Source organism: Amphibalanus amphitrite, unplaced genomic scaffold (genome assembly GCF_019059575.1).
Source record: "Amphibalanus amphitrite isolate SeventyFive unplaced genomic scaffold, NRLGWU_Aamphi_draft 000418F_arrow, whole genome shotgun sequence".
NCBI lineage: Eukaryota > Metazoa > Arthropoda > Thecostraca > Balanomorpha > Balanidae > Amphibalanus > Amphibalanus amphitrite.
In genome coordinates, this window is record NW_024881912.1 from 336,037 (window position 1) to 350,847 (window position 14,811).

Consider the following 14,811-nt stretch of genomic DNA (forward strand, 5'->3'; position numbering starts at 1 on the left):
GGTGCTTTTTAGATGTCATGCATCCTGCTGGGTACTGCTCAAGGGGCATAAATGAAATGTTCAGAACAAAGTAGCCCTGGCTCCTGCAAATTGTGCATCGCAGATTTCACTAAGAGTACCTACGGCCCTGCGGGATCAAACGAAAAGCCTACCAACTTTCCTTGACAAGTAAATGAAGAAATTATTCAACTTTATTGGCCAATAAAAGATGTTTCCCTTTCAAGCAATTTCCGCTCAACGAGAACCTAAAATGCAATGACAGTGCAACCAGTTTTCTGCACGCCGAAAAAGGAACTGACCAGTGACTGGGCGTGGAAGGCGAGAGCAAATGTGTGTGAGAGTATTTCAAGGTTTGAACAATGGCATATCCGCATAATTATGCAAGTGAAGGGCGTATTTGACAAGGAACTATGCAGGCAGGCTATCATTTCCTATTTCCTCACCGATCGCGTTCTCATCCTAAAAGCACTTAAGGCAATGACAGCGGGTGCCGGCTCTGGTATCTTCACCTTTTCACATTGACATCCCTCACCATGGCGTCAGGGCGGTCTATGTAGAAAATGTCATAATCGACGACTAAAAAATGAACAGAAGAGAGGCATCGAGAGAAGAGACATCGAGAGAGAGAGAGAGAGAGAGAGAGAGAGAGAGAGAGAGAGAGAGAGAGAGAGAGAGAGAGAGAGAGAGAGAGAGAGAGAAAAAAGAGAGATACCTACATGCATGATCTAAGCACAAATTTTAAGTTCCATGGACAACTTCTGTATCGTATTTCTCATGTCTAAAATTGATCAAATATCCCGATCACTCCTAAATGTACCGCATCTTCGGGAATATCACCGCATCACTGCTCTTTCTCGACTCATCTCCATGTCACGCTAAGGAAAAGAAGTCCATTGCCATCTCTGGTTGCTGGCGATGAATACAATGACTGCCGATGCCGCTGCGGCGGTCCGGCCGGGTGGCTGGCTGGGCTGACTGGCCGAGCTGGCGGCTCCGGTCTCCGGGCTCCGGCCCGGCCCGGTCCGGCCGGCCGGTGAGTGGGTCAGGGCGGCGGCGCAGGCGCGCCACCGCGCCCGGTGAGTGGCAGCCGTCTTCTCGGCGGTGCGCGCCGGCCGCCAGTGCCGCTCCGACAGTGCACCTGCTCGCACCGGGTGAGGCGCGTCCCGTCCGCACCAGGGAGGAGCGTCGGCGCGTCTGTGTCCCCGCCGCCGGCCGGCTCACCACTCAGATAGACGTCTGGTCTCAGCAGCCGCTCCAGCGCAGTGTGCAGCCGGCAGAAGGCCAGCCATGGCGCGGCAGCCGACGGCGAGAGCCGTGATCGGCGCACTGCTCCTCGTCTTGGCGCTACAAACAGGTCAGTACAACGGGGGACGCTGGAGAGACCGAGGGGATCGTGGGGTTCCAGGGGACCAATGGAGGTGCCGATGAAGGGACTGAAGGGGACCCATGCAGGATCCGATTGGGGAGGAGGAGGAGCGACTGGTCAGGAATAACTGAACTGTGATATTCAAGATAGTAACTTTTTAAATTGGGTGAGGAAATAATTTGTCCAGAATGGTGTTTGTGTAGATCAGCTTAATTTCTTCAGAAGAGACAATTTGGCCGGAACCCGACGCTTCCTAGTAAACTGAACATATTGTTCGTTCTTGAGAAGTTTCTCCAACGGTTATCAGCAATTATCTCGCTAGGCGTGGTCACCTGAGTTTCCCTTTAGCGTTGGCGCATTAGGTGGAGATGATTAGCGAGGGTGGTAGTTAACACTTCACTTTGTAGGTCACCGAAGCCATTACTGACAGACAGTCCAGGCCCGCATTCTTCTCCCACATACCTCTCATGCAGTGGATACCATCCGCTACCCATGTGTTATTACGACCGCTGCTAAACAATGAGTTGTAGAATCCGTGCGTGGGAATACAAACATCTGAGTTTTTCGTCTTCCTCGGGCTCCACTGGGGCATCGCGTGACCAGGTGCTGGAGGAAGCTATCAGCGGCGCTTTTGGAATACGGCGGCGCACGCATACCCCAGCTGGGCAGCTCCGCCGCGGCTGAATTATGCTAATAACACCTCAGGGTTAATTGATGTAACGATGCTATCTGTTCTCTTATTTCAAAGAAAGTGTTCCATGTTCATGGCGGTGCATGACGGTCATTTAAAGTCCCAGAGTAGTTGTTATATAACTGCTTTTCTCTCCTGATTGTGCGTTTATCGTTCCAGGCATAATACCATGTCGGAAAATTTTGTGTAACTCTCAATGACAGTAACCCCACAAATATGTTTGAAAATAAGCCCGCAAATGGACTTGCAATAGTTACGTTTTCCGACGTTAGCTTAAATTTATTGTCTATTTTTTTCAATGTTAAGCATGCTATTTCAACAAATCAGCATGAAGAGTCAAATCCTGGTAACCAAGCGATGGCTTTTCAACTTTGTCATAACAAATTGGTGCGATATATGGCGAGTAACGTAACGTAAGTGGCCACATTTCCAGCAGCATAGCAATAGTGTTATGTTTCGTCTTGACATCACTTTTATAGTCACCGGCGTGCTAGTCTAGAATCTTCAACAAGCTCCGCAGCATTATAGAAAGCTCAGCTCAGACCGTCGATGGGCGCAAATTATATTTGATTAGTCGGCCCGCTACCGGCGGCCTTTGGATGCCGCGCGCTTTCTCCGCACTACAAAGCAGCGCCGTAGTCTATTTGGGTGGCGTGCTTGGCGTGGGAGCTGTGACGGCCGGCGGCCGATCCTGTCCGGCCGTCCGGCTGACCCACTGCCCGCCGCGCCATTACATCACAGTTAGCCGGACGGACGGTGGCGGTCGCCGCTCGCCGCAGGACGTTTCACACGTGCCACCGGCGGCCGCGCCTCACCCAGAAACCCGTCGCCGCAGCGCGAGCTCCAGACCGCCGGCCGGTCGGTGTTCCCGGTGCGCGCCCAGCTCACGGTCATCCGGCCGGTCACGGTGATCACGGAACTCGGCGCTCAGGGCGCTCGCGGCTCCACCGCAGTGCGAGCCTTCATCCGCAGCGAATCTCGAGACCCGGCCGGCACCATCACACGGTCTCCAGGCCCGCGGGCGGCGCCGGTCCACTCAGAATCAATGGTCGCACATTCCTCGGCTATTGATGGCTCTGCCCTCGCGGAGCAGCGGTCCGGTATCGGACGTGGCGGCGACCGTAAACTGAGGCGCATCCACAGACCTGAATCGGCTCAGTGACAGCCGAGCATCAGTTCAGAATCGGCCGTCTCGGCGAGCTACTCGCTCCCGAAAGTGGACCACTACGGCCTCTTGGGGCCACGCCAGACACAGACGGCTCACTCGCGGCGGTTTTTGGCCCACTAGAGTTTTACGAGTGGTCCGTCGGTGGGGAGTGATCTCTCATACGGCGCCGCCGTCTCTCAGCGGCAGATGGATCCAGGCTGTCTCGGCGTGCCACGCATGCTCGAATAGCGTGGGAGTGCCGCGGGACGGCGGCTCTCCTCTCCGGAGACGGGCTCTGACGGCGCGGTACTCAGAGAGCCGGTGAACGGAGCCGTTCCCTGCCATTACACTTCCTCTCTGAGCAGCACCGTACAACATTGAGCGGCACTGTGGCGGCTCTACGATACCAAACAGCCGTCCGGGGCGGCCATTTTCGGCAGGGCCGGGTCAAAGGGCCAGTCAGCCAGTAGGTTTTATGTGCATCCTAACCCGGCCGGCGCCGGATTTGGGTAACGTCCACCAAACGGTGTCAGCGGAGACGGCCGCTGTTTTCGGAAGACAGGCGTTATCCGTTTCTGGTGACGCTAATCCCGATGAAGCTGCACGTGATGCCTCGTCAGGTTTTGAGGATGAGCCTTTGGTCTGTCATGGATTAAATTCGTCCTGGATATATCTGCTCTCAGACTTTATACACTTGAACATGAGGAGGATTCAGACAAGTAAAATTATCAACCGGCTTCAGTAGTATACTTGCAAATATGAGACAATTAGCCGTTTTGGTCTGGATTTTTTCTCCCAGACACTTCTCATTTCTAACATTTTAGCTCTGGGATAACCTGCATATCATGTTTCGATATAAAGACTGAACGATATATTTCCATTACAACGGCACTGATTGAATAATTTGTAGCCGCTTTCATCATGGTCTCTGTTACGACCAGTCGTAATACGTGCACCATTAATCAGCAATGCTGGCCGTGACCGCTGCTTTGGCGGCCCCGGCTCCGGCTCAGTCCGCCGTACCCTCTCACCGACCGGCGGCGGCGCCACGACCGGTCGTCGTGATCGTGTCTCGCGCACGGCCGGGGTGGTACTTGCACTTGGCGCGCGCGCCGGCCGCCCAGAAAATGGGCCAGCTCGCGCTGCGGTCCGAGCCGTCTCTGCGGGCCGGGCATTAGTATGCCGTCCATCGGTCTGCCGAGCCGGTCGGCTGGGCGCGCTGAGCGGGCCGGGCCGCTCCGGCTCCACCGGCACCGTTACCCACGGGCCGGCCGGTGGCTGGTATTCAGTCAACAGACTCCGATCAAACCGATACCCACCCACTCGGCTCTGGCGCTCTCCGGTTACACACACACACCCCGCTCCCTGCAGTGCGCCGCTGCCTCTCGGCCTGTATTTGCACCCACCGGACCCTGCAGCGCTCTCTGCCTATCCGGTTCACTGATCAGAGACGGTGGTCAGAGGAAATGGATCACACGGACAGGCACCGTGCTGCTCCGGTCGATTGGACCTTAGGATTAATAAGTCACCCCGTTTCGGCGGCTTATAGCGGTACTTCACACTGGGCCCCTTAATCCCCAGGAAGATACATAGCGAGCCGAGAGCTGACCGTTGGTGATGATTTTTTTCTATCTCTGCTCCGAATCGGGAGCGGTTCCGCCGCGGTGGTCCCCTGGTAATTGGTCCGGCGCTGTGGTAACTATTACCGTTTACCCGCCGGCCGCGCTAATCACTGCGTGCCGCTACTGAAGTCATTTGTTACCGGCTGGGACGTGGGACGCCGGTCCTGGCCCGCGCCGGGGTACCGCCCCGGCCCGCTCCAGTTACCGCCGTTATTGGTGGTTGTCACTTGTTCGGCACTGCAGTCTCCGGGATAGTGAGCTGCGCGGCGCTGAAGTCGCCAGGCGCTGGTTGTACTATAGTGCAGCTTCTCGGGAGGCTGCTGTTCTGAGATGGAGTATCCCAAAATAGTTGTGTTTTTCATAAGCAGTCATAAGTCTGACATATTATAAAAGAGGCATGGGGTGGAATAATATATCCCTGCTCATCATAATAATGCCCAGTTCTCTGTTGTTTGTTCAACGAAATGAACGTTTTTTTTTTATAACATGGACGACAAGCACTCCTGAGCTTCTTTTGCGTCGCAAAATTTCCATGGCTGATGGGGATGCCTTTAGCTTGCCTCTGGGCTCAAGAGCCACCTCTAGTGCAGTCTCAACCGCGGCTCAAACGTCGGCAGATAATCTCCAGTAGACGGGGTGTAAGTCGTCACCAAGGCAAGCGGCTTTTTGCCGTGGAAAAAACGCGCACTGCCACCGGCTCCGACCGCTGTCCGGACGAAACAACTATCACCGCCGCTGCCGGCCGGCCGTCTGTGCTGAGTGCAGGGCTGTGGGGCCAGCGGTGGTGACTGCAGGGTTGCACTGCCGTGTGCTGCTGGAGGTAAAGCGGTGACAGTAGCTGCCGAGAGGGAACACAGGCCTCCCAAGGTCGGCTGATTGCAGTCAAACCGGCAGAGACAAAATGCAGCTCATCCTACCCGTCTGCAGCGCTCAGAGGGTGAAGGGACGTGGTGGAAGGGGGCAGGGGAGTGGTGCGGTGCATTTTTGCAGAAGACACCTGCGCAATAGCAAGCTAGGCTAGAACACTCGCTTGCGTCCATTAGGGGAAGTCAGCTGAGATATAATAGCCATGTACGAGATGTTTTAACATGAATTTTCAAAACTGTTTTTTCCAGTTGGTGCTGTCACACAACATCCCACGCATATGCTGGAACAGATTCTTGCAACAGCTAGCGAAAATGGGCTCATGCAACGGCTAAATCATGCCGCTAATTTCAGAGCGTAACGGAGAAGGCCACGCGATTGTTTATGACCACCTACGTACTCATCGTGAGCTTTAATTTAAAACGGTCTCGTTTTGGACGTTTTGCAGCACAGCACTGTTGTGACATCCTCTGAACACCAAGGCCAAAGACCGATATAGTTACCAACCACAATTTGAGCTTGTTGACGGCGCGGCTCGTGAGTTTAGTAACCGAGCCGGCCGCGGGTATTGCACATCTGACTGGCCACAGTGATCGTGTCACTGGCCTTGGAGCGATGGGCACAGAGAACCGCTGGTCACCTGCATTACTTCACAGCTCTCTGGAGGTGATCTGTGGGAACTCGGCATTTCTTGTAGTCAGTCTTCGGAACCGGGAGCTCTGCCACTTACAGCTCTAATGTTGCTGTGGCTCTGGCTGTGCCGGGGCTCTGTGCCCGGCGGTGGCGTCAGTGGTGCCACTCCTGTGCTGCGGTCTGTGGTCGGGTCCGTTCCCGACCTCAGTGGCTGGGAACGGCACGGGGTAGGCCGGGTCGGCGGGAGTGCCGGGCGGGCCAGGTCGCAGCAGTGCGGTTTGTCGGCACCGACCCCGGAGCGGGCGACGCGCATCGCCGGACGACCCCGTCCTCCGTGCACATGCTGGTTTTCACAGTCTCTCTCCTGTCGGCCTCCTTCAGTGCTGCAGCCTGAGCCCGTCCACCGTGCGCAGTGCACATCGCGGTCTATCAACTCCTGCCGACCTCTTGCAGCCTGATGCCGTCCACTGTGCAATCGTACATACATCAGCCACACCTCTCCCACCATCCAGAAATTCTAGGCATGCTAGCATATGTGTAATTGAATATTTTATGAGACTTGGTCGTTCAAAGCCGTCTTCAGAAGTCGCACAATGTACCCATAAGCAAATTGGGTATGAAGGTATTTTTATAGCCAAGGTATGTTAATTTGATTGTTCAATCAGTTAACTGTTCTCTAGTTGGAAGTTCGTGGTCATTATGTAGATGAGCGTCTATTCATAATCTTGGCATCTTTGTATTTAATAAGGAAGCGTGTTTTACGCGTACCTAAGTATTTCAGCTTAAATCATTCATTGATAACAATGTCAGATCAAAAGCAGATAAAGATCTAGTTTCGTCATATCTATGCGTAGAAAGGTGTCATCATGTACCCATGGCTTCACTGGCTTCACCTAACCATTGCGGTTTCTGGCTACGATGAGGCGCCCCATCTTCAGACACCTACTCAACATTCAAGAACGTGGAAAAGTGAAATTTAAATAGCCATGAAGGTGCGGCGGGCGGGGTCCTGTGACCCACTCTCTGAGAGCCACCTGTGTGAACTGCCGCTCGTCTCTGACCGCGCTCCCGAAGTGGGACGCCAGCTCGGCCAGCTATAGGGCCGACGTGTTCTGGACGAATTCCTCTGGATGTGAGCGCTAATCGCGCCCTCCGGCTCTCCGTTCCCGAGCTGTTTGATTTGGACTCGGGCGCCGACGGCTGTGTCTGACTCGGTATCACGGCTCGGCTCGCTGATCCATCAGAGGCAATGGGAGCCTGGGGAGGGTGAAACTGAGCCTCCCGCCGCGACACGACCCGTGCCGCACGTTTACTAGGCATAACTCGCCGACCCGACCTCCGCCGCTTCAGCGCCAGACGCCGAGCCGCCCCGCCGTCTGGTAGTACACGGCGGGCGCTGGAAAACTCACCGTCGTCATTCCACAGCGCCTGACGCCTGCGAGGCTGGGCGGCTGCTGTTAGGAGTGAGATGAGACAGCAGGCTGTCTCAGAGCCTGTTGAACGCAGCTGGAGCTCTCTGATGATTTGACGTGCGCGGCCACCGAGGTAAAATGCCGTCATTCTCTCGTTTGCTCTGATCTAAAATACTTGTAATTCAACGAAAAGGTCACTCTACAAGCTCATTTCACCTTCAGGCGGATAAGCTTACTAAGACGGTTAAGAATCGACTGAGGTATTATGAAAACTTCAAAGGCAATCGTTTGAAGGGCAGACCTGCCGTTACATTTTCCCCGCGCTGTGAGTGGTAAGTGGCCTATGTAGAAGCCCCGGTGTCGGTCGCAGTGGGGCGCTCGGATCGTTCCGTAACGATGCTTGGGAGGCCGTTCCGGGACCGGTGGAATCCCACCGGTCCGGACCGGCGGAGGAGGCCCGAGCCGCAGATCAGTCGGCAGATGGGTCGGTCCGGTGTCCGTCGCCGTCGCCACCCGTGCCGGCCGCGCGCGACACCCTGACCCAGTTGCAGAGTGGTTCAGTGAACTCCTGCAACATGCGCGCCCACCGCCGCTGCAGCTGGCCTGTGACGGAGCCGGCCGCGGGCCCGGCGGGCGCAGCTGAAGACAGACCGGTCCCACGGGCCGTCTGGAGCGGCCTCCGGCGGCGCGTGCGAGCGGCGGGGGTGGCCGGCCGCAGCCAGCTCCGCGCGGCGCAGATCGCGGCTCGGATGGCGCCGGGTCAGCCGCCGCTGACCGGGGTTAATTGTGGTCTCGGGCTGGCCGGCCGGAACCTGCTCCGCGGCCGCCTGTCATCACGGGCCGCGCCGGGTGAAAGTAGGATGCGTCTCGGAATGAGTTCCATCTCGGCGCCCCTCCATCACGCCGCGGCTCAGATGGATGCGGCGCACGCTCCTTTGCATTGTCGCCGCGAGGCCTGGAGCTCGGAACGAAACGGACGATATGTGGGTCAGTGGTCTGCTGACATTCTGATGAGCAGGGTGCGTTTTTCGCATGGGTCTTTGCTTAGCTGGAATGTGAGCGATGCTACTTGACGTCATTATATGCAATAATGAAAAAGAAGCATATCTTACTAATGATTTATGACGTGCATACTTTCACTATCCTTAAGCTCACATTCTTAGGATGTGATTCAATTAATTTGTCCTTGGTGAATCAGGCGTGCCGTTACTCGCCCTATGTCACGACTATCACCAGCTGAGCCAATCTCCTGAATAACCCTGTTAGGGTATTTCCAGCTCGATCTTCTCTCGCTTGGTTATGTGTCATCTAGATTCTGGGGTAACTCCCGGATACACCTTCACCGGAAACAAAAACGTGTCAGATCCTTCGTGACTTATTCCTGCGGTCACCCGCTCCTGTCCACGCCGCCGGAGTTCCGCTGACACCCCGGAGATTCCCGAAGCTCCCCTCCCCCTATTTTCACCCCAGTCGGGGTCGCCCCTCTCCCCGTCTGGGTAAATCCACGGCGGGGTCCCAGCGCGACTGTCATGACCTGGCCGCTCGTAAACAGGTCAGCTGCAGCGTCCGGGCCGATTGGTATGCAGGGTCGGTCCCCGGCCTCAGCAGGGAAACGTGAGTCCATTTGTGATCAGTCAAACCCAGGGAGACATGTCACATAAATTCAGAGAGACATGCAATGTGTTACTGTGAGGCAGGCCATGCATGGAGGGAAAGTATTGAGTTACCGTAACAAGTAGAACCGGGCAGCAGCCATCGATCCCTTTCATCCGTATGTAGGGCTTTTTTCGTTAAGTATCACTCAAACATATGCTCTTTACTCGTAGAATGATTCAAAATAAATTAGAGCACATAAGTTCATGGTGCTGGGACACTTTAGCACCATCGGACATTGCCCTTGACCCAGTAACCCGATCTCGGCACATCAGTCTGGTCATGGTACTTTATCCGCGACGCCGTGCACTTGTTATCTTGTCACGGCATCGTCAACCGCAGTTTCCCAGTTTGCGTATCTTTTCGCCGCCGAGTGGCAGGTGACGAGCCATGATCGGCAAGTATTCAGTTTGCAACATGCAGAACGCATGCCGCCATTCAACCTCCTTTAGCACTGGTGCGTTGCTGAGACTGAAATATCAATCCAGTTACCTGATAATCATAACAATGAGAATAAGTATGCATATGGTACTGTGGATAGCATTCGTTAATATGTTTTATAAGAATGTATCGTTTCCGTTTATTAGATGTAGGTAGTTACAATAAAAAGTACATTTGCCATCCCCGACGCATGCTTCGCTGATGCATTATTCATTCACGCCGCTAATAGAAGGAAACCATGTATCTCGTCTTCTCTGAATTACGATTCGCCATTTGAGCTCGTTGGATATTTTGGGTAGTCATCACGGCGCTCTCCTCACGTTGAATGGCGCGTAAGAGGCGGAGCGTAGCGGCGCTGCATTCTGCTGTCGGCGCTGCCCCACGGCTCAGCACGCGTCGCTGACCAGCGCGTGCCAGTGCCATTGAACTTCGGAACGGTCACGCACGCGGCGCCCGCTGCTCTGTGCGCTCCTCTCCTCTCCTCTCTCGCAGCCGCCGGCGGTAATCAGTTATACGATATGAGCTCTGATACGGGCTAATCTGGCTCACAAGACGCCGCCGCTTTCTCCCGGCGCGGTGCGGTAACTGACCGGTGCGGTCTGCACTCGGACCGCTCTGACGGCCGAGTTCTGATCGCGTGCCGGGCCGTGTTCGGTGCAGGCATTGACGGCATCCTCAGCCACTTCCTGTGGCGTCCGGTATCGACGGGCCGGCGGCCTGAGCGGCTGTTGGTCCATCTGGGTCAGCGCCGGGCCCGCGGCCACCGCTGCCGCCCACGGCGCTGGCGGCGGTGACGGCATCCGTTTACAGTCGTGCACAGACGAGTCAGGCCGCGAACGGAAGTCGGCAGCCGGTGCGAAACTGGGCTACCGCCGCGACCGGTCTGACTGCGAAAGGCTATGAATAGCTGATATTTTACGGCTCCAATTCGAGAAGTAAACGGCCATGCTTTGCTCACCGAACTACGATCAATGTCCCCGCTCTATCGAACCACCAATATATTCATCGATTCGATTCTGACGCTGTGCTAGATATCATTTGACATAGTATTTGAGAACATAAAATGCTCAAAAACCACTGAACCTCTACCTTCAGTGGGCCTAAGCAATTTAACCGCCACAGTCGGGTCTTTTGACAGCGTAAACGAGTCTTTTCCACGGCACGATTCTCAAAGGATCCCTTAATTGGACCGCAAGTGTCTGTCATTGGGTCGGCTGCGGCCGGGCTGCTCGGCGCGACAAGTGGCCCAGCTGTCACGGTTTGGTGACGACGCGCCGGTCATCGCGACGGCGGCACGCACTGTGTCACGGCCATCCGGCTCCGTCACCGTCACACCGTCACAGCGACACGCGTGTGACGGTCAGACGCGGGCCGGCGCGGCGGGGGCGAGCTCGGCGCGGTGGCTCAGCGGCCGGACCGGCTCAGACTCGGGACGCCGACCGTTATCCCAGCAGGCTGGGCGTCTCCCGAGGCTGCGCGACACTGCGCGACACTGCGGCCGGCGCGACCCTCCTGACTCCTACTGAGCCAGCCGGCGCCGTGAATCGAAACGGCTGCTTTGCATGACAAACGCAGGCTTTGCGTCCCAGAAATTATGCAGGGGCGGGCCGGGCCGGCGGCTGAATAAGCCAGCGCTCACTTGTATAGCGGTAGTGAGCCGCGACACATAGCTTGTGCCATTATCACGCCTGAGATCGCTTCCTGAAGAGGGGACTTTACCGAACCGTGGGCAAGTCTTTAGCCCGACAATAGACTCTGTCAAACCAATGTGCACACAGTAAGTAAATGAGCCTGATGTGCGGAGAGTCTGCGAACAGTCTGCTGTCGGCGCCTCTCCGACTGGGGCCGTGATCTCTGTGTCCGTGACACGCCCCGCTACTGGCCACCACCCGTCACGACCGGCCTAATGGCCGAGCTGAGCGGCCCGGCCTGCTCCGGGCGCTGACACGATTCCGGAGCTTGTGTAAGGCCCGGCCAGAACCGAACGGGATCGGTTCAGTGCGGATAATATAGAGAGGCCCTCGACACGGGCCTCCGCGGCGCCGGAGAGGCGAGTGGGGCGTGGCCGAGGGTCGATTTATCAGCCTTTGATCCGTTAAGGGTAACAGGTGGCAGCTGTGGCTCCCTGTGACCTTCACAGTCCACTTGGTCAGACGGTCACGTAATGGTCATTTGTTCCAGTGATCTCAAGGCATCCCGTTGAGATGTTCACAGTAGCGGTCTCACTGAACTGTTTGCATAAAACGACTGAGACTGTCACGGTATAATGCAGCACAATCGTCAAAGGGGTCACAGGGAACACCAAATAATAATAGCCTATACATCTAAAGCAAGTCTGTGTGACGGTCAGCGACCGATAAGCCCTGCAGAGACCTGAACGCCAGACCACCGGACCACCAGACCGGTGAACCACCGCACAATCGGACCACGGCGGTCGGTGCCGCAGTCGGGACCCCTGCGGGACCGGCCGAGGCCGGGCTTCCCTGGCTGACGATGATTCAGCCCGCGTCGGGTCGGCGAGAGTGCACGCGAGTGAGTCGCTCCCATACAGTTCGCCCGGAGGCTGCGGTAGAAAGCTGGATGCCTGCACAGCGCGCTAATCGACGGGCGCGGAGCGACGCGAGGAGACGGTTCCACTGTGCGGCGGTCGTCACCTCGGGGTGCAGCGCGCCGCGCGGCCGATGACCTACAAACGGACCCGTCTGCCGGCGCGGCGCGCGGATACCAGCCGTGTTTGTGTTTCCTGTCGGAGATCGGGCTCGGTCTGAAACAAAAAGGCTCGGATCGTGGGGATGAGTTTACACAGTGGGCCGGCTGAGAAATGTGTGCTATTGTTCGGTGTCCAGTATTTGTGGGATGTTTGGTGTCATGCGGATGTTTTAGTGGATTGACATAACTTATGCAGGGATTTGGAATAAAGATGCCTGGGAAGCAGTTGTTTATTCATCATTCAGATGATTTCGTATTTCTCGCGTGGGGCATAAGAAATTGTATCTTATCGTCGTGGACATAAGGAAATTAAATCACCCATGATAAGTCGTAATATCATAGCAGAGCAACTAGGAAAACGCAGAAATGCCACTAATACCTCTATTTGAGTCATTCTATTAATCCCGACATTTCCGCCCCGGAATCGATACTGAGCTGATGGGTACAGATGCCTTTTTGTGACCTTGCGCACGGAAGAGGGCCGGTCCCAGGTGCGGTCCGAGGCGAACGACTTCTCTTCCGCAAGTCAGACGGAGAAACCTTGGGTGGGTGATAGGGCGGTGGCCAGCGCACCGGTCCGACCTTTCAAACGTCGCCATTGGCTGTCTTAAATGCTCCGTCAGCTAACAAAGAGGAGAGAGAGCCACCGGCCACTCCTGAATATATTGGCGCATTCGACGTAAGAAAGTTGGTTGACTCTGCAAAAACCAATATCCGGTGGCGGCTCAGGAGGTGACTCGCTCCCACTTCGATCGCGTGACGCGGCACACCCGCGAAAACGAGCAGTTTCTACTCTGTCGTAGTTTGAGAAACTTGGCTCTAAACAACTCGATTTCACATTCTGACCGTGGCAGCTAGGGCGGCGCGGCCCACCAAAGCGGCGGCACTGCGCTCGGCGCGCAACTATCGGGGTGATCGCTTTTCCACGTTGTGTGTGAAGACGGCTGGCCACTTGTCACACGGTCAGCTGCGAGGCCGTGACTGACTCGGGCTGTGACCCGTTTTGGAGTGTCCGCCGTCCACCGCACTGCCATCCGTCGGTGAACAGAGACGGTCCGGCGGCGTTGCCCCGGGGGAGAGGCCGCCGTCCGCAGCTCCGACCACTGATCAGTCCGACATAGGTATACCAATGACGTCATTGGCCTGTTTGGGCCCGCCGTGGCCCTATCGTGGCGTCACCGACCTGGAACGGTCAGCTCACTGGCCGGCCGGACGGGCTGTCTGTCAGAGGCCTCGTCGGCCCCGATCGCCGTCCGTCGGTCACCTCAGTGGCTGGGTACAGCGGTTCCACGTCTGGTTACGGCGGTTCCACGTCTGGGTACGGCGGTTCCTCGCCTGGTTACGGCGGTTCCGGCCGGGTGCCGGTGTCCGCAGTCGGTATGTGGAGGTGCGGTGTGACGGATCGCACGGCCGGCCGGCCGGTCACCGCCGCTCGCTGCCGAGCCGGAGTGGTCAATTGGAGACGCGCCTCGATGGATTGTAGGTCAGCGCCGCGTCGACCGGCCGACCGCCGCGCGCTGACGGCCGCTCATGAATGTACAATGGGCTTTCTTCTGGCATAGCTGTCCGAAACGTGATGTTTGTGTTGTTTGGAACTTCCTGCGGGTTGTCGCTGCACCGGGCGGTATTCCTTATGCGGATTTCCTGTGGCAATAATAGTAGTGCTTTTACTGTATGCCTGGCCTATTCAAATACATTAGCCAGAGGGGTGTGGTAATAACTGGTGTAAGCAAATTGACCACGGTCAAAAATGCATTACCAGAATGCACTTAAGCCAACATTTTGGGATGGTCTCGTTCCTAAGTCGGCTAAGAGCTTCGGTCCAGAAAATAAATTTATCGTTGGCATACAGTAAAATACATACCAAACTCGGCCGGTGATAAATTTTCAAGACCTCAGTCCTTACTGATTTTTGAACTCGGCCTTCGGCCTCGTTCAAAAATCCAGTAAGGACCTCGGTCTTGAAAATTTATTTACACCGGCCTCGTTCAGTATTATATATAACAATGACAAACACGTGCCCTGCTTTCCAAATGAGCATGATCTATTGCTTGATTTAGAGCCCACGAACAAACAGCCAAGCGATCGTCTTGTTTACCTGATCGGCCAGATCAAATTGTGTATTTGCGAGCAAGTACATATGTATGCTCATTCAAGCAGTATGGGACAGTAGGGCTAATACCGTTTCAAACGCATCATGTGATCCACGGAGCCATGCCTTGCAAAAATGTGTCATCTTTAATTTTTATTCCTTTTAAAATGCTAAACTGCAG

The 14,811-nt window shown here is 55.7% G+C and overlaps 1 protein-coding gene across 1 annotated transcript in view; it reads left to right on the forward strand.

Moving 5' to 3' along the window:
* The first annotated feature begins 1,078 nt into the window (after positions 1–1,078).
* The window catches only part of LOC122390995, a 44,685-nt gene continuing 30,952 nt past the window's right edge, over positions 1,079–14,811 (forward strand). The window contains exon 1 of the mRNA XM_043384506.1: positions 1,079–1,354. Within this exon, the coding sequence (XP_043240441.1) occupies positions 1,288–1,354 (67 nt within the window). The 5' untranslated portion in view covers positions 1,079–1,287. The remainder of the gene's footprint in view (positions 1,355–14,811) is intronic.